Source organism: Callithrix jacchus, chromosome 11, assembly GCF_049354715.1.
Source record: "Callithrix jacchus isolate 240 chromosome 11, calJac240_pri, whole genome shotgun sequence".
NCBI classification, from domain to species: Eukaryota; Metazoa; Chordata; class Mammalia; order Primates; family Cebidae; genus Callithrix; species Callithrix jacchus.
Genome location: NC_133512.1, coordinates 78,717,424 through 78,744,126, shown reverse-complemented (window position 1 = coordinate 78,744,126; position 26,703 = coordinate 78,717,424). Strand labels below are relative to the sequence as shown.

Here is a 26,703-nt window from a genome sequence, read left to right as displayed (position 1 = left end):
GAGAAATTGCCAGGTTGGGCATGGTGGCTCATGCTTTTAATCCAAGCACTTGGGAGGTCCAGGTGGGTAGATTACTTAAACTTAGGAATTCGAGACCAGTCTGGGTAATATAGTGAAACCTGGTCTCTATAAGTAAGAAAAGTATTAGCCAGGTATGGTGGAGCACATGCCTGTGGTCCCAGCTACGTGGGAGGAGGTGGGAGGATGGCTGAGCCCAGGAGGTGGAAGTTGCAGTTAGCTGAGATCATGCTGTTGCACTCCAGCCTGGGCGACAAAGCTAGCCCCCGTCTCAAAATTTTTAAAAAGCTGAATTTTTTTGTGTGTGGCTATATGTTTTTATGTTTCCGTAGAAATATGTGAAGTTTCCAGTTTCTCCGCAGCCTCACCAACACTGGATATCATCAGTCTTTATGAATGTAGCCATTCAAATGGGTGTGTGGTGGTAGTATCACATTGTGGTTTTTTTTTTTTTTTTTTTCTTATTTTTTTATTGCATTTTAGGTTTTGGGGTACATGTGCAGAGCATGCAATACAGTTGCATAGGTACACACATGGCAGTGTGTTCTGTTTGCTTCCACCCCTTCACCCACATTTGGCGTTTCTCCCCAGGCTATCCCTCCCCACCTCCCCCTCCCACTGGCCCTCCCCTTCTCCCCCCAATAGACCCCAGTGTTTAGTACTCCCCTCTCTGTGTCCATGTGTTCTCATTTTTCATCACCCGCCTATGAGTGAGAATATGCGGTGTTTCATTTTCTGTTCTTGTGTCCGTTTGCTGAGAATGATGTTCTCCAGATTCATCCATGTCCCTGCAAATGACACGAACTCATCATTTCTGATTGCTGCATAATATTCCATGGTGTATATGTGCCACATTTTCCCAATCCAGTCTATCATCAATGGGCATTTGGGTTGATTCCAGGTCTTTGCTATTGTAAACAGTGCTGCAATGAACATTAGTGTGCATGTGTCCTTATAGTAGAATGATTTATAGTCCTTTGGATATATACCCAGTAATGGGATTGCTGGGTCAAATGGAATTTCTATTTCTAAGGCCTTGAGGAATCGCCACACTGTCTTCCACAATGGTTGGACTAATTTACACTCCCACCAACAGTGTTAAAGTGTTCCTTTTTCTCCACATCCTCTCCAGCATCTGTTGTCTCCAGATTTTTTAATGATCGCCATTCTAACTGGTGTGAGATGGTATCTCAATGTGGTTTTGATTTGCATCTCTCTGATGACCAGTGACGATGAGCATTTTTTCATATGATTGTTGGCCTCATATATGTCTTCTTTCGTAAAGTGTCTGTTCATATCCTTTGCCCACTTTTGAATGGGCTTGTTTGTTTTTTTCTTGTAAATCTGTTTGAGTTCTTTATAAATTCTGGATATCAGCCCTTTGTCAGATGGGTAAACTGTAAAAATTTTTTCCCATTCTGTTGGTTGCCGATTCACTCTAGTGACTGTTTCTTTTGCCGTGCAGAAGCTGTGGAGTTTCATTAGGTCCCATTTGTCTATTTTGGCTTTTGTTGCCAATGCTTTTGGTGTTTTGTTCATGAAGTCCTTGCCTACTCCTATGTCCTGGATGGTTTTGCCTAGATTTCCTTCTAGGGTTTTTATGGTGCCAGGTCTTATGTTTAAGTCTTTAATCCATCTGGAGTTAATTTTAGTGTAAGGTGTCAGGAAGGGGTCCAGTTTCTGCTTTTTGCACATGGCTAGCCAGTTTTCCCAACACCATTTGTTAAACATGGAATCCTTTCCCCATTGCTTGTTTTTGTCAGGTTTATCAAAGATTGTATAGTTGTATGTATGTTGTGTTGCCTCCGGTGCCTCTGTTTTGTTCCATTGGTCTATATCTCTGTTTTGGTACCAGTACCATGCTGTTTTGATTACTGTAGCCTTGTAGTATAGTTTGAAATCCAGTAGTGTGATGCCCCCCACTGTGTTCTATTTGCTTAGAATTGACTTGGCTATGCGGGCTCTCTTTTGGTTCCATATGAAGTTCATGGTGGTTTTTTCCAGTTCTGTGAAGAAAGTCAATGGTAGCTTGATGGGGATAGCGTTGATTCTGTAAATTACTTTGGGCAGTATAGCCATTTTCACGATATTAATTCTTCCTAACCATGAACATGGAATGTTTCTCCATCTGTTTGTGTCCTCTCTGATTTCGTTGAGCAGTGGCTTGTAGTTCTCCTTGAAGAGGTCCCTTACGTTGCTTGTGAGTTGTATTCCAAGGTATTTTATTCTTTTTGTAGCAATTGCGAATGGCAGTTCATTCTTGATTTGGCTTTCTTTAAGTCTGTTATTAGTGTAGACGAATGCTTGTGATTTTTGCACATTGATTTTATATCCTGAGACTTTGCTGAAGTTGCTTATCAGTTTCAGGAGTTTTTGGGCTGAGGCGATGGGGTCTTCTAGGTATACTATTATGTCGTCTGCAAATAGAGACAATTTGGCTTCCACCTTTCCTATTTGAATACCCTTTATTTCTTTTTCTTGCCTGATTGCTCTGGCTAGAACTTCCAGTACTATATTGAATAGGAGTGGTGAGAGAGGGCATCCTTGTCTAGTGCCGGATTTCAAAGGGAATGCTTCCAGTTTTTGCCCATTCAGTATGATATTGGCTGTTGGTTTGTCATAAATTGCTTTTATTACTTTGAGATACGTTCCATCGATACCAAGTTTATTGAGGGTTTTTAGCATAAAGGGCTGTTGTATTTTGTCGAATGCCTTCTCTGCGTCGATTGAGATAATCATGTGGTTTTTGTTTTTGGTTCTGTTTGGTGAATTACGTTGATAGACTTGCATATGTTGAACCAGCCTTGCATCCCCGGGATGAATCCTACTTGATCATGATGAATAAGTTTTTTGATTTGCTGTTGCAATCGGCTTGTCAATATTTTATTGAAGATTTTTTCATCTATATTCATCACGGATATTGGCCGGAAGTTTTCTTTTCTTGTTGGGTCTCTGCTGGGTTTTGGCATCAGGATGATGTTGGTCTCATAAAATGATTTGGGAAGGATTCCCTCTTTTTGGATTGTTTGAAATAGTTTTAGAAGGAATGGTACCAGCTCCTCTTTGTGTGTCTGGTAGAATTCGGCTGTGAACCCATCTGGACCTGGGCTTTTTTTGTGTGGTAGGCTCTTAATTGCTGCCTCGACTTCTGACCTTGTTATTGGTCTATTCATGGTTTCAGCTTCCTCCTGGTTTAGGCTTGGGAGGACACAGGAGTCCAGGAATTTATCCATTTCTTCCAGGTTTACTAGTTTATGTGCATAGAGTTGTTTGTAATATTCTCTAATGATGGTTTGAATTTCTGTGGAATCTGTGGTGATTTCCCCTTTATCATTTTTTATTGCATCTATTTGGTTGTTCTATCTTTTATTTTTAATCAATCTGGCTAGTAGTCTGTCTATTTTGTTGATCTTTTCAAAAAACCAGCTCTTGGATTTATTGATTTTTTGAAGGGTTTTTCGTGTCTCAATCTCCTTCAGTTCAGCTCTGATCTTAGTTATTTCTTGTCTTCTGCTGGGTTTTGAGTTTTTTTGATCTTGCTCCTCTAGCTCTTTCAATTTTGACGATAGGGTGTCAATTTTGGATCTCTCCATTCTCCTCATATGGGCACTTATTGCTATATACTTTCCTCTAGAGATTGCTTTAAATGTGTCCCAGAGATTCTGGCATGTTGTGTCTTCGTTCTCATTGGTTTCGAAGAACTTCTTTATTTCTGCCTTCATTTCATTGTTTACCCAGTCAACATTCAAGAGCCAGTTGTTCAGTTTCCATGAAGCTGTGCGGTTCTGGGTTGGTTTCTGAATTCTGAGTTCTAACTTGATTGCACTATGGTCTGAGAGGCTGTTTGTTATGATTTCAGTTGTTTTGCATTTGTTGAGCAGTGCTTTACTTCCAATTATGTAGTCAATTTTAGAGTAGGTGTGATGTGGTGCTGAGAAGAATGTATATTCTGTGGATTTGGGGTGGAGAGTTCTGTAAATGTCTATCAGGTTTGCTTGCTCCAGGTCTGAGTTCAAGCCCTGGATATCCTTGTTGATTTTCTGTCTGGTTGATCTGTCTAATATTGACAGTGGAGTGTTAAAGTCTCCCACTATTATTGTGTGGGAGTCTAAGTCTCTTTGTAAGTCATTAAGAACTTGCCTTATGTATCTGGGTGCTCCTGTATTGGGTCCATATATGTTTAGGATCGTTAGCTCTTCTTGTTTTATCGATCCTTTTACCATTATGTAATGGCCTTCTTTGTCTCTTTTGATCTTTGTTGCTTTAAAGTCTATTTTATCAGAGATGAGAATTGCAACTCCTGCTTTTTTTTGCTCTCCATTTGCTTGGTAAATCTTCCTCCATCCCTTTATTTTGAGTCTTTGTGTATCCTTGCATGTGAGATGGGTTTCCTGAATACAGCACACTGATGGGTTTTGGATTTTTATCCAATTTGCCAGTCTGTGTCTTTTGATTGGTGCATTTTTAATTTGCATTTCCTTAATGATAAATGATATTGAGTATCTTTTCATGTGCTTGTTAGATATTTGTATATCTTCTTTGGAGAGATCTCTAAGAAAATGTGCATCTTTTTGTTGCGTTGTTTTATCTTCTTAGTTTTGTGTTGGAAGAGTTTTTCTACATGTTGTAGATACAAGTCCTTTATTGGATACATGATTTGTGAAATAGTCTGTGTTGAAGAGAAGATGTATTTAATTTTGATGATGTTAAGTTTATCAGCTTTTTTCTTTTGGTGTCTTAGCAAAGAAATGTACCTAACCAAGGTCACAGAGATATTCTCTTATAGTTTATGCCAAGGATGGACAAACTATTGACTTTTATTCTTTAGAACAATGACTAACGATTGTCTGGATGCCAGAGCCAGGGATTTGGCAGTCTCTGGTAGCTTTGTGGTTTTGTGGTTGGGGTAGTGATAGGAGCAGGAGGCTGAGTATATTGTTGTCATTGTAAATAATTGTAACTTGGTCCCAGCAGCCTTCTGTCATCCCTGCTGCTGAGCACAGTACTCAGAAAAACTCCCTCCTTCCTATTTGCCATCAATCTCCTCTCTGATCACTCCCAGCCTCAGGCATTCATCAATCTGTACATGACTGACTTTTAGGTGATTGAGTTAAATTTAATTGAATCATCTAAAATTCCTTGCACATTTCACTCTGTGCATGAGAAGATGGCACCCTTGATAGTCCGTTTGAAAGAAAAGTTCTTTAACTCACTTATCCAGCTTAGCACTTTGAAACTCATCTGATATTAGAATAAAGACAAAACTCAGTAACAGTATTTATGTCCCCTTCCAACAGGCACAAACTTTACATTTCTACCTCATCGCCCTCACCTAGTATCCTTCATCCCCCTCTGGGTACTTGCCAGAAACACACCATACCCTTGGACTTTACTCACGGCTTACCTCTTCTCTTCCTGGAGTATTATTGTTACTCTTCCCGGGCAAGGTAGAGCTCAGGTTTCACCTCCCAGAGTCTTTCCTCTTCCCTCTTGAGCATAAGAGGATGCATCTTACTCTCTGCTCCCCCAGCGCCCAGATCCAGCTACTGGTAGAGCACTTACCACATTGTTTTGCATTAATTATATTCTCATACAGCTCACTGCCCTCTCCCAAGCCCAGCTTTGAGCACTTCCGGGTTATGAATTACGTTGAATTCATATTTGAATCCCCCCTAGCATCTAAAACCTAATGGTTTTCCAATACATGTTTTAAATAAAATGTTTGAAACTAGTCCTGCAAAGAACTCTTAAGTGCTCTTAGACACTGAGATAATGCTGCAGCTCTAAAGCTTCTAAGTAAAAATGACAACTCTTGCCTGTAAGTTGTGTCATTTTATAAATAACCTGGTCTGAAAGTCCACTCAGACATTGCTGCCTCCGCACAGTAGCCTGCACTTTCTTCTCAATTTTGTAGGCTTGCTATCGACTTAAAATTTTCAGCATCCAATGTAGAGATTGTTATCACTTGCTTCCCCATTTTGGGCAAAATTTTCTAAGAATTGTACAGAGAACAACTCATCTCCATCCAAACATTTGCTCTCAGTTGAAACCAAAGTACATATTTCAAACATGACCATTTTCCTGCTTCTTGCTTGTTAGCTTGTCTGATGGCTTAGTCCAATTTACAAAATCTGTACAGACAACTAGGTGTCTTCACTTAGTTAAATGTACAGAGAAAACACTGGGATTTATCTGTCTCCTGTTCTTAAACCAACTTTAATAAAAATTGGAAGTTAAAACAAAACTCCTGCTAAGTATTAACAGATCTTCTAGAGCTCTTTCTGGAAGGGTATTTTTTTAACTTTTCTTTTAGGTTTGGGGGTACCTGTGAATAGAAGGGTGTTTAGATATTCCAAAAAATAAAAACCGTTTTCTCTGCAAGGCTTGTGAGAGGAGTTGGAGATAAACAATTAGTATTTTATACTCTAGCAAGGGCCTACAATATTCTTATTTAAAATTCTTGAGGGAGACAGAAACCTAAATTTGGAAAGCCTTCCTCAGACAGACTAACTGGACATTTTTAAGAAGCTGCCTAGTGAGGAGTATCCAACTTTGGCAGGCAAGAATCCACCCAACTTTTCCTGCTTAATTCTCAGCCAGCTTACCATGCACGAGTAGGATCTTTAACCATTTCTTCTGCCCATTCCTGAATGACAGCCACACCCAACACCTAAAAAAATTACATGCAGTTATTCTTTCCAGCTCTAAGGATGCCTGCAGGTTCTATGTCCTACGTTCTTGATCTCAAATCTTGTTCTTAGTGGTCTCCTTGGTGCTCTTTCTGCTGCCACCTCCCTGAATTTCATTCTTTACCCAGTCCTTTCATTTGTAAACTCTATTGGATGCTCTGTCAACCTTTTTTTTTTTTTTTTTTTTTTTGAAAGAGTCTCTCGCTGTCACCCAGGCTGGAGTGTAGTGATGCCATCATAGCTCACTTCTGCCAGGCTTTTGAATCATCTTCTCCCCAAAATGTTGTCTCTCGTATTACCCAACTTGGCCTCACTGGACACAGGTGCAGTGGGTGATGCCACTCAGAAACCACTGCTGAGCCGCAGCTGAAAGCCCCGAGCCCACTCCTTTTTGAGAGGAGACTGGGCGTAGAATTGTTTGGCCTGCCCACCTCATTCTTCCCTTGGTTGAGACAGCACCATGTGGCTGCTACTCACTTGCCCATTGCTGCTTGTGCCTAGACCCAACAACCAGCATCCTCAAAGGATCTAATATGTAGCTGTCTTCCAATTTCTGGTCTTGGTTTTCCCTCTGTGCTGGCATCTCAATGGCCATCACTATTGGTGACTGGTTTATTTGACTTCCCTTCTATTATAGCAGATTTGGCTCTCATAATTCAGTGTTAAGTGTAGGTAGGCAGACCTTAGAGACCTTCAAAGCATAAGCCCTTACAGGGGATCTTCTAGTAAAGTTGTCTTGAAGTCTTTGTGATTTAATATGTTTAAAGAAATTATTATTGTAAGTATTTTTAGCCCAGTTTATTGGCGAATGACCACAATTTCTGAATGAATAAAAAATGATAAGAATCACCACTACATAACTTGAAAATGTATTACTTCCAAATCATTTCTTCTTTTCTTGCTTTTTCTTTGTGCTCCTTATCTCACTTTTTTCTTACTTCCCATATTTCTTTCCAGAGGGCACAAATATTTATCTTTAGAAAATAAATGCTCAGTTTACCCACACAAAGTTGTCCATGAAAATTAAACTGAAAAGACACAGAGAGGCAGTAATTCTAGATTATCGTTCTCATCAACCAACTTTTATAAAAACCAGAGGCTTTTCTGGTCTGAGTCCCTAGGAGGTTAGATATTTTGGCCAAAAACACATTCCTAAACTGCTCTTTCATTTTTCAAAAACTTTAAAAAATTTTAATTTTAATTTTTGAGAGTACATAGTAGGTGTTTTATGTATATTTAACCTCATATTTATGGGATATATGAGATGTTTTGATAGAGGCATGCAATGCATAATAAGCACATCATGTAAATGGGGTATCCCTTCCTTCAAGCATTTATCCTTTGTGATACAGACAATCCAATTGTACCCTTTTAGTTATTTTAAGAGGTACAATTAAATTGTTGACTATAGTCACCCTGTTGTGCTATCAAATACTAGGTCTTGTTCTTTCTAATTTTTTTGTACCTAGTAACCATCCCCACTTTCACCCAGCCACCCTCCCACTATCCTTCCCAGTCTCGGGTGACCATTCTCCTGCTCTCTAACTCCATGAGTTCAGTTGTTTTGATTTTTAGATCCCACAAATATGTGAGAACATATGATGTTTGTCTTTTTGTGCCTGGCTTATTTTATTGTTATAAATGACAGGATCTCTCTCTCTCTCTTTTTTTTTTTTTTTTTTTTTTTTTTTGAGAGAAGATCTGGCTCTGTCATTCAGACTGAAGTGCAGTGCAATATTGGCTCACTGCAACCTCTGCCTCCCAGGCTCAAGCCATCTTCCCACCTCAGCCTCCTGAGTAGCTGGGACTATAGGCACTCGCTATCATGCCCAGTTCATCATTTTTTGTATTTGTGTGTGTGTGTGGAGACAGAGTTTTGTGTTGTTACCCGAGCTGGTCTTGAACTCTTGAGTGCAAGCAATCCTCCTGCCTTGGCCTGCCAAAGTGCTGGGCTTAGAGGCATGAGCCATTGAGCCTGCCCTCACTCTTTTTATGGCTAAGTAGTATTCCATTATATATAAGTAGTACATTTTCTTTATTCATTTATGTGTTGATGGACACTTTATACATGGCTTCCAAATTTTGACTATTGTGAATAGTGCTGCAACAAACATGGGAGTGAAGATATCTCTTTTATATACTGATTTCTCTTCTTTTAGATACATACCAAGCAGTGGGATTGCTGGGTTGTATGATCACTCTCTTTCTACCTTAACTACTCTTTGAATTCACGTTTCTTTTGAATCATCACATTGGAATATATTCTTTCTATGAAGTTCATTTAAATGGTGGTGAAAAGAGAGTGTGATGTTATAGAAAAAGTTGTTCCTGAGAAGTCACAGACAGCAGAATTTAGCACAGGGAGCAGAATATTCCAAGGCTCTTAAATTGTTGGGTTGATTAAATCTCACAGTATAGGGAACATTGCTTCTAACATTCATGGTTTTGTGTATTTACCTTTCACAGAGGACATGGTCTTCTGAGGAGTTAATATTTAACTTCCAGGAAGCTGAGTTATATTCTAAATGCCCGGGAGACGGATGTTCTTTGGAGTAAACCTGATAAATTTTCTTGCAAACAAATGGCCACTCATTGATTTATTTATTTTTTATAAAGGCAGATATTCACATAGCCTATATAAAGGAAATTAAATGCACCAGGAGTTAAATATTTCATGCATTACTCTGCTGTTTTGCTGGTAAGTCCTTTGTAATACAACATGCATATCCGTAAGTGACTGAGATTTGTTCTTTATGTGAAACAGCCTCGGGCTGGAAGGAAGAATTTTCGGCTATTTGGTTTGTGATAATGTACCTTCCCCTGCACTGATAGCAAGTGGAAAATACAATTCTTCATGTCACATCCATCTTTATTTCTCATTTTCATGGTTCCTTTATGATTATGGAGAGCCTGGATACCTTGGCAAATATATTTGGAAATGGGGCTGGGAAGATTATAGTAATCTGTGACATGTTGGGAGTGATGCCCTTTGGATTTGGTAAATCTGGGCATTTTGACTCTCCAACCCACATACCCAGGCCCTTCTTTGGGGGAAGCCCAAGTTATCAAAAAGAATGGTTCATAGATGCAGCTGGGAGGAAAACAGAGGAGGTAACTTCAACCAGCTAGCACCCACACAACCCGTCAGCATCATCCTGCTGCCTGACTAATCACCAAGATGAAAAAATAAGATGGCCATCCTTTGGGATGTCACTTCTGAAACTCTTTCCAGAAAAGGCACTCCAGATTGATTGTAAATAGGGCATGCTCCCCATGGCAGAAATACTAGTGCTTGCTAAATATTCCACACGCACCTCAGCATTTCCCAGACTCTCTGCTGATTGGAGTCATTGACTACTTCTGGCCAATGTGTTGTGCGCAAAAGATGTGTACAGCACTTCTGGTTGGAGGAAGGTAAGAGCAGGAGAGCATGGGGACTTTGGAAGACATTTGTTGAGATGGCAGCATCACACAATGGTAGCACCTCTGTCAGCCTGGAGCAGAGGTGCCTGCACACCCACACTGGACAATTGCATGGGTGAAGTATCAACTGTATTATGTTAAGCACTGAGACTTCTAGGTTAATTTCTTACTGGAGTGTAGGTTAATTCTCTTTCCTGCTCACTCTTCTTCTGCACTTCCACCCTTCACACTCATTAGGAAAAGAGTAGATAATTGAGATTTTGACCTGTGCACTGCATCCCTACCCTGAGTGGTTCATACCATTCATTAAGCGTAGCGGGTTTATCTTTGAAAACCACCACGAACTTCATATGGAACCAAAAGAGAGACCACATAGCCAAGTCAATTCTAAGCAAAAAGAACACAGCGGGGGGCATCACACTACCGGATTTCAAACTATACTACAAGGCTACAGTAATCAAAACAGCATGGTACTGGTACCAAAACAGAGATATAGACCAATGGAACAGAACAGAAGCAACAGAGGCAACCACAACATATCTACAACCATACAATCTTTGATAAACCTGTCAAAAACAAGCAATGGGGAAAGGATTCCCTGTTTAACAAATGGTGTTGGGAAAACTGGCTAGCCATGTGTAGAAAGCAGAAACTGGACCCCTTCCTGACACCTTACACTAAAATTAACTCCAGATGGATTAAAGATTTAAACATAAGACCTGGCACCATAAAAACCCTAGAAGGAAATCTAGGCAAAACCATCCAGGACATAGGAGTAGGCAAGGACTTCATGAACAAAACACCAAAAGCATTGGCAACAAAAGCCAAAATAGACATATGGGACCTAATCAAACTCCACAGCTTCTGCACGGCAAAAGAAACAAGTCACTAGAGTGGATCGGCAACCAACAGAATGGGAAAAAATTTTTGCAGTTTACCCATCTGACAAAGGGCTGATATCCAGAATTTACAAAGAACTCAAACAGATTTACAGGAAAAAAACAAACAAGCCCATTCAAAAGTGGGCAAAGGATATGAACAGACACTTTACGAAAGAACACATATATGAGGCCAACAATCATATGAAAAAATGCTCATCGTCACTGGTCATCAGAGAGATGCAAATCAAAACCACATTGAGATACCATCTCACGCCAGTTAGAATGGCGATCATTAAAAAATCTGGAGACAACAGATGCTGGAGAGGATGTGGAGAAAAAGGAACACTTTTACACTGTTGGTGGGAGTGTAAATTAGTTCAACCACTGTGGAAGACAGTGTGGCGATTCCTCAAGGCCTTAGAAATAGAAATTCCATTTGACCCAGCAATCCCATTACTGGGTATATATCCAAAAGACTATAAATCGTTCTACTATAAGGACACATGTACACGAATGTTCATTGCAGCACTGTTTACAATAGCAAAGACCTGGAATCAACCCAAATGCCCATTGATGATAGACTGGATTGGAAAAATGTGGCACATATACACCATGGAATATTATGCAGCAATCAGAAATGATGAGTTCATGTCGTTTGTAGGGACATGGATGAATCTGGAGAACATCATCCTCAGCAAACTGACACAAGAACAGAAAATGAAACACCGCATATTCTCACTCATAAGTGGGTGATAAAAAATGAGAACACATGGACACAGAGAGAAGAGTACTAAACACTGTGGTCTACTGGGGGGAAATGGGGAGGGCCAGTGGGAGGGGAAGGTGGGGAGGGATAGCCTGGGGAGAAATGCCAAATGTGGGTGAAGGGGAGAAAGGAAGCAAAACACACTGCCATGTGTGTACCTATGCAACTGTCTTGCATGTTCTGCACATGTACCCCCAAACCTAAAATGCAATAAAAATTTTTTAAAAATTTAAAAAAATAAAAAATAAATAAAAAAAAAGAAATGTGACACGATATTTTTCAAAAGTGACTAGCCTGCCAATCATTTCAAAATGCTATTTTTTACTATTAAATGGCCACCATTTTGCCATGCGTTGTTTTCTTGACACGTGGATAAGGTATAGCATGTTTAGAATATTAATATCCTGAAGGGCCTTTTTTTTGCTTAAGTTTTTAATAAACTGTTTCTGATCCTTACATCTTCTCAGTGCTATTTGTAGAAATCTCAGTTTACAGGAAGATAAATAGAGCTAGAGCTTGTTTCAGTGACTCTACAAATGTTTCTGAATACGTTGCTCTGAAGACCCATATTCAGAACTAAATTTTCAATTCTCAGACCTCACTTTTAGAGCAGTTTCCTACTTTCCATTTTTGGTTTTAAATAGAACTTTGTTTCTATTTTCTAATCTGAAGGGCATCAGCTGAGAAATGGACCTTGTGAGGAAGGAAGAGGCCTGTCTCTATGGTTTGGCCTTCCCCTCTCTCCTCCCTGCTTTCTCCAGATGACCTGTCTTGTGGGAGAGTGAGGAGAATAGAAGCTGGGGCCATGATCAGCCAGAGTTCTAGTATAATTCACGGAGATGGGAAAGTACGAGGGGTAGACTAACAATGTTGAACTCTCTCATCCTGTTCTCTGCCTTAATCTTTGCTATTCTGCTTTAGAAATAAATTAATATAGTGCCTAAGAAAATAAATTAGGCATAATTTACAATTATGCTAAAATAATAATATTTTGGCATAAACAAATTTATGCTAAAATAATAGTGTTAACCACCTTTTATTTATTCTGACTATAAGTTTTGTGTGAGAAATGTAAGTTAAGTATGTGCCCTTTGGCTGCACCAACATATTTACAGAGAAGAATCTAGAAAAACTGAAAAGGTTAGATTAGTTTTGAAGAAAAGTCTACATCACCACACTGTTTACTAATTTAGAATTCCTGTGGTTCTAGCCAAGACTTTGAAAAGAGACCTGCACATTTGGATCATCAGTCCTCCTAAATGTGCATGTTAGTATGTTTCTGGTTGCAAGAAACAGCCGATCTCAGTTTATCTTAACTCATTGCAGATATCTGTGCTATATAACAAACCATTCCCAAATTTTGTGACTTAAAGCAACAACAGTTTATTATTTCTCATAATCCTGAGGGTTGACAGGATGGTTCTTCTGTTGCATATAGTTTAACAAGTCACTGGCTCAGCTATTTTAGCTGGGAGCCCAGCTGGGGCCAGAGAGTCCAGGATGATCTCTCATCTCCCAGGTATCTTTCCACTGGCTTCTCATCATCAGTAATACAGCTCATACTTCCCAGAGGGACTATTACAAGAGGATAAGCTGTAGTGTGCAAATGGTCATTACATCTCTGTTCACATAATGCTTGCTAAACATCCCACTGGCCAAAGCACATGACATGGCTAAGCCTATTGTATGAGGAGACTATGCAAGGGCATGGATACTAGGGGGCTGCTTCCTGGGGCCACCAGTGCAACAGACCACCTACCATATTAATGAAACTTTGTTGTAGAATACACAAGACAGGAAGATGTCTCAACCTCAGTCACTAGTGTGGCAAACTTCTTAGAGAACTGGAATGTTGTTTAGGGTACCAAGAGATTTAGAGGCCTGGCGATTGCAGTACAAGAGTAGTAGGTGCTTGTTATCACTGATCCAGTGTTCTGCTGATGTCATGACCACTCAGTTCTTCTCTTTCTCTGTTTCTGTTGATCCTCTGCTGCCCACTGGCCTTTTTCTGCACTTGACGCCTCATATCTTTTGCTTACTCATGATTGCTCCTACTGCCTTGCCTTGATTTGACCTTTGGCTTTTGTTTCTGCTCCAAACCGCTGACTCACTCTCTCCCTCTGTCTCACATTCACCCTCTCTATGAGAAAGGAATTTGTTACCACTTAGTTGGTCACTCTTCAGTCCCTTTCAAGCAGCCAAGTCAACTCACAGGCTGTACACGGCTCCCTTCCTTTGTTCAGACGGAGGCGGAACACCCACCCTGATTCTTTTTGCCTTGGTCAGAGTGATGAGGTCAATGCAGAAGAAAGACTGTGAGCCTGGCAGCCATTCAGAGTGCAGCAGTCCCCTCCCAACTCTGCTTAGTGAATTCTGATTGGATTGGAAGGTGGAATGAAGAAGGAAATTCCTTTCCTTTGCAAAGAACTAGTTCCTTCCTCTCTTTACCCAGCCGTCTTTCCTTTCCCAATCAACTTTCTCATCCCTGAAGCCACTCCTGACAACCGTCATCAGGTAGCTGCCTGGACAAGCCTTGAAAGTGTGGAACAGGTGCCATACATGATCAGGGTTGCTATTCATCTCACACACGTGAGCTTTTCATTAACTGTGATTCATCCTTTGTCTTAGATCTCTTAGTTAAATCATTGTCTCATATTGTTCTATTTTCTTTTTTGTTATTACTGTGCTAAGTAAAAGAGATGTGGAAATCCTGTATTCAGATGATCATGTGTGTTGCAAATAACTAGATTTCATTGAAAGACCTTGGTAATTTTGGTGATCTAACATCAGTGTCCCAAAAGCTTTTTAATAATTTTCTAATTCTAAAATGCCCTTAAACTATTGCTTAACATATTTATATGTTTCTTTATGCCTGAACTCTCTCTAGAAGGATTCACAAAACTTGGTAATAATGCTGGCTTCCTAAGAGAGAAAGGGGGTTGCTCATTGCTTGCTTTGCACTCTATGGTCTTTTGTACTTTATGAATATTGTACCATGTGCACACACTGACTATTTTTAAAGTACATCTTGTCTACGTTGTCTAAAATTGTTCTTCCTTTACTAGGCCAGGGCCCACGTGTAGTAGAAGTCCATGGGGTACTATTCACATGGAATCCGGTGTGAAGAATCTCCTAAAGTTGTGCCATGGACAACATTGTAAAGATCTTCCATAGATATTCAGAAACCATTAGAGGTTTTCTTTTGTAACATCAGTAACTAAACTTGGTAATTCTGTTTGCTTATTGACTAATTACAAATTAAGAGGATACGGGAGGGAGGGAAATGCTAGCGACCTCTTGGGGTGTGACAGTGTGAGGTGGCTAAAAGCTCCAGAACATTCCAGAACTGGAGCTCTAGATCAGGTACTTCACGTATCATGTGTGTCCTTAAGCAAGTGACACCATCCTATGCCTTGGATTCCTTATCAGTCAATTGAGAAATGTAATAGAAGTTACCTTCTGGGATTGCTGGGAAGACAAGTTAATGCCTGGAGGGGACTCATCGCCATGTCTGGGACATGGAAAAGGCTCAGTGAATGGTGGCCAGTTGGATTTTTTCCTTGTCTGGTAAATGGATAGAAATACCTGTTTTTCTGTTTTCTGGGGTTTTTGTGAATATCACATAAGATAATTAGTTATAGTGCTCTAAGGTGTAGAGATTTTGAGCTATTATTAAGATGTTGTTCCATCATCTGTTATTTGGGTACAAACCACCTGTTCATTGTTCACCATTCCTTGGGTACTATTCCGGGTTCTAGTTCCTAAATTCTTAGTAGAGGCTCTACTATGGAAGATTCCTTTAAACAAGCAAGAAATTAGAAAGATGGTTCTTAAAGTTTCACACAGTTTGTCTTGTTTGATCATTATCAGCTCTATAGTCCTGTTATCCCAGACTACTTTTTTCTGGGGTACATTCATGATTGTGCAGTTGTTTAGATGTAACCGTGACTCTGTTGATGTGTTCATTATTAGTTATCATTGCCCATTTCTTTCTAACCTTTCCTCCACAGTCTCAGACTCAAAGTCTGTGATTGAAAAGCACAGCATGGGCTAGGAGTATGCATTCATGTGCTTCTTCCTTATGGAAAATCTTTAAAATATAAAAAGTGACCATCCTCAAGTTGACTGCTGAAAAATGCCTTTCATGGTCAAGATGATGTCATACCCACTTAGTTATCCAGTCACTGATGTGAGTCACTGATGAGGCATCAGAGCAATAATTAGTGTGTCAAAGGGCATCTAATCACATAAGCATATTTGCTTATCTGCTTGGAGAGTTATAGATCATGTTCTGTGTTCAACCAGCGTGGAACCCACCCATTTTGGGATGCTGAAAAGCCCAAATAGAGCAGAATGAAATGGCAAGTAATGCATGGCCTTCGAATTCTGGTAGAGAGCTGATTTTTTTAATTAAAATAATTTCATCCTTCATTTGAGAGAAAAAGAAAGGTTTCATTTTCTTTCTAAAGACAAGACTTCTTAAGTAAGCAACAGGAGAGCTGTTTCCCTCAGGTTTGATGTGACTCCTTCGTCAAAACTGTAAGGTTTTCTTTTGAAATACATAGTAAGTAATGCAGGGGAATATTTTCTCTATGATTTAATATGAATGTGAAGCAAAAGAAATAAGGAAACCTTGAATTGCATTTATTTTCTAATGATAAAAAGTTTGCCAAGGAAGGCATTTTCCCCCACTTCTGTTTCACACATTCTATAGGTGACATATGAAAAGTTGCTCTGAATGGAGTTATATGAAATGAGCTATGAAAAAGCTTTGCTGTTTATCATTACTCTCAGTCCTTTTAGCAGAATGTGTGATTTTAAATATCAAGGTGATCTATTTATCAGAAGACAAACCTACTCTTTGTCTCATTCAATCATGCCTTAAAATGTCTATGGCAAATATTTTTTGCACATTGTAAGCTATATTGCACTAACAAACTCCTTAGCCTAGATTAAAAATCATGCTGCTATTTCAAATTGGGATTTATTCATCGTAGTATAATTACATTAACAATTTAGTTTTAGTTCGTGATTCTTATTTAATGAAGAATGACGATCATTTTCCAAGGTAAAGTACAAGACAGATGCGCTCCTCCTGAGTCAAGGCATTGACGTCAATACTGAGAGTGCAAAGCAATGGTTTTTCTTTGTGCAGTGTGCAGAGTACATTACTCTCACTGAGAGAAAGTTCAATCTTCTGTAGCTCTATTTGATTTTCAGTTTGATTGAGTGCTGGGGACTTAATGCTGTTCTTAGGCATTTGGACTTTCACACATAAGGGCATACTTTGCAGGAGTGGGTGATTTTCCATGGGCAGGAGCCAGAGGATGGGCTGGATCATTGCTTTGTCCTCCTCTAACAGAACCTACACTAGAGAAGATCTGTGGCTAATGGTGCAGTGTAACTTAAAACTTCTGAGGAGAGCGCTCATCTTCTGTTATCATAGTTCATGACCTTCCCAGCAGTATGAGGATTTATTTACTCATGTCTCTTTAAGTAAGTGCTTTCAATTTTTCTTAAAAATGTAATTTTTAAAAATAAAACACTGTGATTTGATGTGTAATAGTTTACTCCATGTATACTCTGAAAAAGCATAGAGGTTGATTGATATTTTCTTTTATATGAATTTGTCTAAGGATTTTCTCCATATTGGAGGGTGAATAGTTAATGCATCCAGGCTAAATACATGAAGAACTTACAATCGAAATTGTATGTAGCTGTTTAAGAGCTTACAGGTGTTACAATTTGTTAGTACATCTATTGGGAAGTATATCAGTTCTCCAGCTCCTGTCTGGAGAACTTGGCACTTAGGTTCAATAATCTTCATTAGCGTGACACAGAAATCAGACAAATAAAATGTTTTCCTCTTCAGAGTTTGGCTCTTTTGTTTATCTCAATATATATAATATGTAAGATCCACGTGTTTTAGTGCCATTTGTGACATTTATTTTTATCTTCCCTAAAGCTTATGTGAATTCAAAATTAGTGTTTCAACCAAAAACTCATGAGAGACCTAATTAAATTTGACTAAATGATCTAGATGTACTTTGCACATGCAGGAAGATAGTCAGATTTGTATTTGTTCAGAAATGGTTGAGTGAGCTTTTGTACCTGGGTCTCAATGCTTAATGGACATGAATGCTTGGATATTATAATATGGAAAGACATTTCCTGGCTCTTAATTGAAGCCACATAGTATGGATGTTTTATTCACAAAATAGTATTTATGTAAGGATAATGTTTCTGTTTAACTTTTTTTTTTTTTTTGAGATGGGGTCTTGCTCTCTCACTCAGGCTGGAGTACAGTGGTGCAATCTCACTCACTTCAGCCCCCACCTCCTGGGTTCAAGCAATTCTCCCACCTCAGCCTCCCAAGTAGCTGGGATTATCCCCACCCACCATCCCACCCAGTTAATTATTGCATTTTTAGTAGAGACGGGATTTCACCATGTTGGCCAGGGTGGTCTCAAACTCCTGACCTCAGGTGATCCACCCACCTGAGCCTCCCAAAGTGGTGGGATTACAGGCATGAGCCACCATGCCTGGCCTAGCATATTCTTTTTCAATTTGTTTTGCAAGAAGTGTGCTACTACAATTTTAATTATGTTCAAATCAGAACTTGATTGCTAGCAAAATATGTTATTAGGATTATTTCATTTTCCTGTTGACATTTAAGCTCTATTCCCCACACAGACATGATCTTACAACTAATTTGATCATATTAACAGGAGCCTGGTTTTTAAACCAAGTGGTATAAATATAAATACAGCCTTGGGTAGATGATTGCCAGACAATCCAAATGCAACCTCAGCTTCGAAGATTGTAAAGTCTCCTTTTTTACCCCCTTTTCTCCTTTCATTTATTAATTTGTTTTCCTCCAAATATTTCTTTACTACCTACCATGTGCCAGGTGTTGCAGTGGGCTATGAGGATACAGTGGGGGATAGGACAGATGTTGTCCCTGCCCTGAGGAGATGTGCAGTTTATTGGGAAAGATGGACATTATAAAAATATACAATTATACAAAAAAAGTTACATAAATAATTCAGTACTTAAACTTGTGGCAGCTACACCAGTTTGTAATAATAACAACCTTCCACCTTCTTGAGAGAGCCATTGGTCACCCCACCTCTCTTCGTTAATGAGAGGACATGATTGAAGCTATCACTTCAGGTAAGAGTTTGCTGTGGGATAGATCTCAGTGGTCTATGAATGTGTTTGTGCTCGTGCTCTCCAGTATGCAGTGGACACTTCCAATATGCAAAGGATGCTATATTAGGTGATGGGAGAGGGCTACGAAGATCAGAGAGACAAAATCCTTGCCTGGAGGAGTAGAGAGCATGTATACCTTTTGTGTACACTCACGGCCTATTTATTAATATATATCTATATATGTGATGTTTAAAACAAGGAATTTCAGGGATTCAGGGATGGTGGTGAAATAACTTCTAGTTCTGGTGATCAGCTCATGTTTCCTGGAGGTGACCTTTTTACTGATCTGTAATGGACTTTGATAAGAAAATATGTGGATAAAGGCATTCCAGGCAAATGAAGTAGAATAAACAAAGACAAGCAGGCAGGAAAATTTGCGGCATATTGAAGGACTGACACAAGAAAGAAAAACAGAAATGAATCATCAAACCAAAAAAATAATTTATATGGAAATAAAAGGAAGTCAGGTTTGTAGGAGAAATTAAGCCCAGATCACTGAGGTTTTTAAGTACTTGTTTAAAGATACATTGGACTTTATTTGAGAGGTCACATATGGCCACTCCCATTATTTAACCAAAGAGGCCTAGTAGAAAAAATTAATTAGCACTGTGAAGGAGGGTGACTACAGTGAGGAAGGCCCGAACTCAGAGCCCAGCCAGGTTCATTGCTGTGATCTAGGTGGGAGATGGGGAAGATATGAATGGTCAGTGTTCACCTCATAAGTCAGTGTTTTGGCTTTGAAGCAAATTTACAATTCCCCGAACTTTCCCAGAGATAATCTGTAGAATGGAGAAGCCATTAGGCCTCCCCTGTAAAGTCACAAGGTGATTGCTGTCTAACCAGCTTAAAAAGCCAAGTTTTCCTGATCCGTTGGGAAAGACATGATAGCCTCTGAACGCTCGAAATACAAATACCATTTAAAATGGAAAAGTCATAAGGATGGCAGACAGATTTTGCTTCACATCACTAGTATCTCTGAACTGATTTTAGATGACTTATGAATAGATGATTATTCCAGTCTTGAGAGTTAAATATTTAAAAGTTAACTTACTTTTAGAGTTCATGTATAATGCAGGGCTGGTTCTCTGTGCCACAGACTTCCACTCTTCATTTCCTTCTTTTTAATACATTATAATTATTATTCCTACTCTATCCTTTTTCAGTTTCCTGCATGAAAATTACTTAAACATTGCACACAACGTTTCACAAAGTCTTTTGTGAAAGAAGAAAAAGAAATTCAGTTTGTGGGTCTCAGCAGGAGTTAAGCTAATGCAGCTTAAAATAATGCCGAAAAAGAAGCGCTTATCTGCAGGCAGAGTGCCCCTGATTCTCTTCCTGTGCCAGATGATTAGTGCACTGGAAGTACCTCTTGATCGTAAGTATTAACATTTTAAAGCTGTTAGGCCTAGGAGTCAAAGCCTCCCAGCATTTACCATCACTCTGAACTGCATGAATGGAGAAGGTGTCTGTGTGATACTGAAAAGCTAATCAAAATTAATTTGGCTTGTACCTTCAGCACCTGGTGTTTTTAAAGATTCCCACTGTAGAAGTAGCCATTGAAATGGTCAGACTCACAATTCCCTCCCTCTGGGTCTCCTTCTTCCTGCTCAGGTGCCTTTTGTCTGCCCTGCTGGGGATGGCCTGAGAAGGATTGAGTTGTGCTAGCTGTCTGATCATCCCAACAGGTGGCTCTTTAGAGAAGCAGTCCCGCAAGAAAACTATATAAGCCACTTTAAAATGATCATGGAGACCTCCCCTCTCATCCCCTCACCACTTTACCCTTGCCTGTCCTATGCTGAGGATGTTTTGCAAAGATGAGGGGAGGCTCCTTCTGCCAACTCCATGCCCCTCAGAATCCCTAAACAACCCCATGATTCATTTCTCTTGATTCACACAAGGCACGTCTCCCTTTCCAATTCTGAATCTTAAATATGAGTCTAGAACTAGGAAAAGTATCTTATCTAGAGCCTAGCAAATAGTCTTGGTTTAAACACTGTGGCCAAATGCCAGTACAACTGCTGAGAATACAAGTAATTTGCAAAAACACTAACATGGAGCAAACAACAGCAACTGTATTAGCCCACTACTTTCCTTGTAGTAAAATATACACTGTGCTCTCCTGCTATAGGTGGTCTGTCTGTGAAAGAAAAAGATAATGCTAGGTTCCACCTGGTCACTTTCACTGCAATGGAAAGCAGAATTTCAAACCTGGACAATTACTGTACTTCGGAATCGATTTCTGCTTTATCCCTCATCTGCATGACCTCTTTGAAGCCATTTGCTTTCTGAATAGAACATCTGTTTGGCAAGCTTTCCAAGGTGGAAAAAAGCACTTTCCTGCAGGGGCTATTCAATTATTGGGATGTCATTTTTATTTATTTATTTATTATTATTATTACTGTGGCCATAGAGGTTGCAAATGCCAGTGGGAAGACATTAAGAAGAGATGTGGTTTGTCCCACACTTTGTCGACTTTTGGCTGTGCTTCTGTAAAGTACAACAAAATGCAATGTTTTTCTTAGTTTTTTTTTTTTAATGCATCCAATGACCTTAATTTCAATTTTCCAAAAACAATATACAACTGCTTAAGCCCATTGGAGTGGAAATGCCTAAGTAAGCATTTGCCCTGCCAGATACACAAGAGAGAAAGAAAAGCACTTGAAAGAAATGATTTTGCACTCTCTTATATTAAATATATTCCCCTTAATCTCACTGTTCAGTCTAACAATCAGAGGGAAACAGTCACCTACGGCTAACTCAATTATCACTGCTAATGGAGAAGAGGCATAACCATGATGAAAAGAAAGTCACGGATAACCCAGGTGTTCCTATCATTAACCTTTGCAAGTAGTAACAACAGGCAGCACTGTGGGATGATTTGAATTGCATGCTAATGTAATTTCTTCCCTGCCCCTATTTCTTACATTGTTTCTCTACTACATGAACACCTCCTTAATGTAGGCACCAGTAACCCCTGGGTGATTGAGAAGTTCTGAAGCAGAAATCTGCTAAGTCTAAAAAGTTCAATTAATAACTTTGGAGATTAACCATAGAAATATAAAAACCTAAAATTAGTGTTGGACTTGGCTTGCATGGAGCATTGTCATTGTAGCAATGTCCCATTGTTAGGTGTGATTACCATATGCATAGGGATGTCTGGGATAATATGACCAGACACAACACAGTATGTGACAACTCAAATTAATTGTAGATTTCAGCTATTTTTCAAATTGAACATAATTACTTGTCCAGCACAACATATATAGAATGGAATTCACCATTCCTACTCCTGTAAGAACCCATTTTTGCCTACAGCATTGCTTTTGTTCTTCCATATGTTTATGTGGGAAAGCCACTGCAAGATTAAAGGAAATAGTTAATGCAAATTTCTTCCTCTTGCAGTTTCACAACTTTAGCCTTCACTATATGGGTTTTCTTAGATCAAATCAAATAGACAAGATGCCCATTTATCTTCAGGGTTCTAACGTTCTTAATATTAACATCTGATTTTCTTTAATCCTCTTTGCCCACTTACCTGCTGATATTGATGGGAAAAAAGCAAAACTTCTTGAAGACTGTAAGTGTCTTTCTATAAATTACTAGGCAGTGTGAAAATTTGACCATGTCTTTGTTTTATGAATTAATACTTTGATTTAAATACACAAGTTCATGTTTTGTGAGCTTTGTCTTTCTAAGCATGTGTATTTACTGTAGCTGAGTGTTGTATTGAAATACCAAGAAGCATATATAATGTTATTATCTGCATGAATTCTGAAAACTTGGGTATTACTCTTTCTTTTACCAGTATGCTGCTCTACTAACTTTCAAGCTTTATACACATCTGATGTAACTCAATGAGAAAATTCTCAAAATTTAGAGAGAAGGATGATCTGTTGTAAAGGCTAACAAATACTTTCCAGAACAAAGATAAGTCTTTTGGAGTGTTTTAGAAGGTGGGTGCAGGCAAAAGCTTTGCAGTAGATAGCAGCTATATGCCCTCTTACACTTCTTTAGTCTTCACAACTGTGCAGACTAGTATTTCTAGGCCATCAGCAGACTGGCCCAGTGAATTTGAATATTATCTTGAAGTGGGCAAAAAATAAGCAGCTCCAACTCACATGGTTTTGGAGTAGCTTGCTCTAAGCAAAACTCTCCACTGCCTTTAACAGTTAGGTGGCGTTTATCACCTCATTTAAAAATAGTCAATTTTCAGGCATTTGATAATTTCCTTTGATATCAGATTAACTGGGAAAATTATATAAAATCACTTTTCTTTCCCTATTGCAAAGCATTTATTAATTGCCAGGTGACCTATGCACTGTTTAAGGAGGTACATCCAGACAGTAAACTCCTGGTAGGTAGGGGTGGCGTCTAAGCCAGCTCAGCTGCAAATCTGTGAATAGAAGCTCTGCCTTTGAAGCCACCAAATTTGCACCTGTGTCACTCCCAGAAAAGCACAAGGAATTGAACGAAGTTGCTCCTAAGAATTCCCTCCCCCACTGCCTATGGCCACTATTCCTTGGATGTGGAATTCCAGGCTTCCTTCCATTATCCCAAATTCTATATTCCTAGAGCCTGAAGAATCATTTGAAGGTGAATCTGGTCTGAATAAAAATAATTATGATAATACTTTTAAGATAGCTGATGTTATTGAACCATCATAGCACTGGTATATACTAAGAATTTTATAGAAATTATTTTCTTAATCCTGCCAGTCACCCTAGGTAGTAGATACTACTTTTAAACTTTATTTTCCCTCTCAGGAAACTAGGGCTTATAGAAGTTAAGAAATTTGCTTGAAGTCTCAAAGCTTTAAGAAACCAACAGACTTAACAATCAGACCACACTGCTAGTCAGCATTGAAAACTGACAAGGCTAGAAAAATGAGGGTTCCATATGCATGACAGAGGTGGGAAGGGCAGCTGGAAATACAACGAGGGGGATGGGATACTCCAAAAGGAAGGGAAGTTGACAATGCCCAGTACCCTGCATGTAACGATGCACAATAAATATGACGGTAATGAGGCTAGCTTTTGAGTTGTATTTTAGCTGTTATTTGGATATTTAGTAAGACATGTCCGGTGGATGGCAATAAGACTAGAAGACAAGAGGACAGCACTAGGTTTGTAGATTTATAAGACTTAGGATGTGGACGTGATACATTTAGCTGTAGCAACAATTAATTACAAGAGAGACAAGAACAGTGGACAGTTACTGAGGTTTGAGAAATGTTTGGTTGACAAGTGGAAAAGGTTTCACAAAGGAAGGAGATTATGGACAGAGAGGAAAGGGAAGATCCAGAAGATGAAAAACTTCAATGAAGCAGAATGTCAAATGTACCAGGAAAGGAAAGTACAGTGAGAATCCAAGAGAGGGCCTTGAGGGAAGTTCCAGGATGCAGAGGAAAGCAGGCTGTAGTATGACCACTGCATTGCACAGCTCCAGGGGTGCCAAGCACGTTGCTGTCTGCCCCAGGACTTTTTAGCTTCAGCGCTATGGACATTTGACACCAGATAAGTCTTTGTTGTGAGGAATTGTTCTGTACGTTGTTAGATGTTTAGCAACATCCCTGGCCTCTATCTACAAGATGCCGCTATCACCACCTCCCCAGTTGAGAACATTGAAATGGCTTCCAATATGGCCAAATGGCCCTGGAAGGGCAGAGACAAACTGCCCCAGATTGAAAACCACTGGTCTGTGTAAACAGCTCTCCATGGAGTTGTGCAAGCAGTGGCTTCCTACCCGGAGCTAGTTGAGAGAGTTTAGGTCTCCTCTGCATTGTGCCTTCCAAGTCAAGCCATTTTGCTGCCCTGAGTAAGAAAAGAAGAGGTTGTAATAAATTATTCTTTAGTCTCTTCCTGTCATAACACTAATTCTGATCTCATAAGAAGAAGGACATGGTGATCTTAGAATGCCTTGAAGAGCATTGGTGGTCCAGATACAGCTTTCTTCAGACTAGATTGTTCTGGGTCAGAACAGTTTCCCCATATGATTTGATAATAAAAGATCAGATAACACTTTGAAGAGTGAAATGGAAACACTCTCTGCTAGGACAGAGAACTTTCTCAATTCCACTTATCTTCTAAGTAAGACTCTTATCTTTGTTCCTAATTCACTTACCTCCTGGCTCTGATAAGAGATGTCACATCTCTAATTTAACAGTCTTTTTAATATTAACTTCTCAAATGGAATTGTTCCCAGCATACATTGATTTATATGAGGACACAATGAACTAAGTCTGTTACTCTTTCCTAAGAAAGATGCAAATTTACCTCATAACTTAAATTTCCTTGGAAACCATCATTTGAACCAAAGGAATCAGAAGAATTTCTCATTGTTACATCAGAAAAGAAACTGTCTTAATATTAGGCTTGTATTGATAATTATTTTCCCAAACTTTTAGTGTGGGAAAATGGACTTTGCAAGTGCACGTAGTTACCAAAAGAAAGTTATGCCTTGACTTCGCAGTTTTAGCAGACCTTTAGCAGAAAAGTCTACTGAGGTATGTGCTGCTACACTAGAAATTACTAAAAATATTTGAAGTATATTTAGTCTAAGGTAAGTGATTTTGATACAGAAAAAAATTGTCTACTATTAATGATTTTAAATGATTTATTTTTTACATGTGTGTTTTTTTTTCCTACAATTAAGTGGTACAACCCCCAACCATCACCCAACAGTCTCCAAAAGATTACATTATTGACCCTCGGGAGAATATTGTAATCCAGTGTGAGGCCAAAGGGAAACCGCCCCCGAGGTAAGTGTGCGTTCTGCTTGGTTATCGTACTGAGAATAAATCAGGAAATTTCTCTGAATAGAGAAATAAATTTGGGAATTTCCGTCAAACAAGGCAGGCTATGTAGAGCCCTTCCTTTTTGAGTGGGCTGTTTCTCACCGTGACTCAACATTGCCCTTTGGTTCATCTATCCCAGCCCATTTCAGCCCTTCAAAGATATTGGAGGGTTGCATATCCCTAAAGTCTTACCTCTAGGTTTATTGTCTCTCTGCTTATTAGAGCCCAATTTTTTTTTCTTTAAAAACCCAGATTATTGCATTTCCATGCCCATACCTTTCTGCAAAATGCTCATAAATTGTGGGGAGTTACGGAAAGAGCCTTCTGATTCTGGTTTTGATACTAATGGCCGTAAGGCACAAGCAAATCCCTTTTCTCTGGGCTTTAATATCCTCATCTATAAAGAGGTTGAATTTGATGACTTCCAAGATCTCTGTTGTCTCTATAACAGTTTATAAAATAGTCTTAAATGGTTTTCCAAACTTGGCAGAGGTCAGTCCTGAGGATTCATGCCATGTGGATCTTGCATAGCATTTTACAGTTGGGAGAGATGTTAGAGGTAACCCAGTCCAACCAATACATTGTGTAGTGGGAAGCTGATGCCTGCTAATGCTAAGTAACTTATTCAAGGCACCATCTGTAACTTTTCCAGTCATATATGCGAGTTTTGCAGAGTTGTATTATTATTATTGAAATGTAATATGGATTTTTAAGTAATAAAGAAGTGAAAGTTTCTGGTTATTTCCAAGTTTGTCTATTGCAGGCCTTGTTAAACTATCACAAACTGGCCCCCAAGAAAAAATTAACTGGTACTGACAGTACACTATGTCAAAACTTCCAGCAAAGGTTTGCCTCAAAATAATATATTCAGCTATATTATTGGAAAGCCCCTCTCACAGATGGCCTGATGTGATATCCTTT

General features: G+C 39.2%; 1 protein-coding gene across 50 annotated transcripts in view; it reads left to right on the top strand.

The window, feature by feature from the left end:
• The window catches only part of NRCAM (neuronal cell adhesion molecule), a 336,778-nt gene that overhangs the window by 221,018 nt on the left and 89,057 nt on the right, over positions 1 to 26,703 (top strand). For 19 of the 50 annotated variants that reach the window (XM_035254136.3, XM_078343161.1, XM_054237424.2 and 16 more), the window contains 4 exons: positions 17,140 to 17,273; positions 20,153 to 20,364; positions 22,549 to 22,566; positions 25,641 to 25,746. In XM_035254136.3, coding sequence (XP_035110027.1) covers positions 20,259 to 20,364; positions 22,549 to 22,566; positions 25,641 to 25,746 — 230 coding nt within the window. In that variant the 5' untranslated portion in view covers positions 17,140 to 17,273; positions 20,153 to 20,258. The remainder of the gene's footprint in view (positions 1 to 17,139; positions 17,274 to 20,152; positions 20,365 to 22,548; positions 22,567 to 25,640; positions 25,747 to 26,703) is intronic. The other 31 variants (XM_078343184.1, XM_078343178.1, XM_078343162.1 and 28 more) reach the window with 3 other exon arrangements.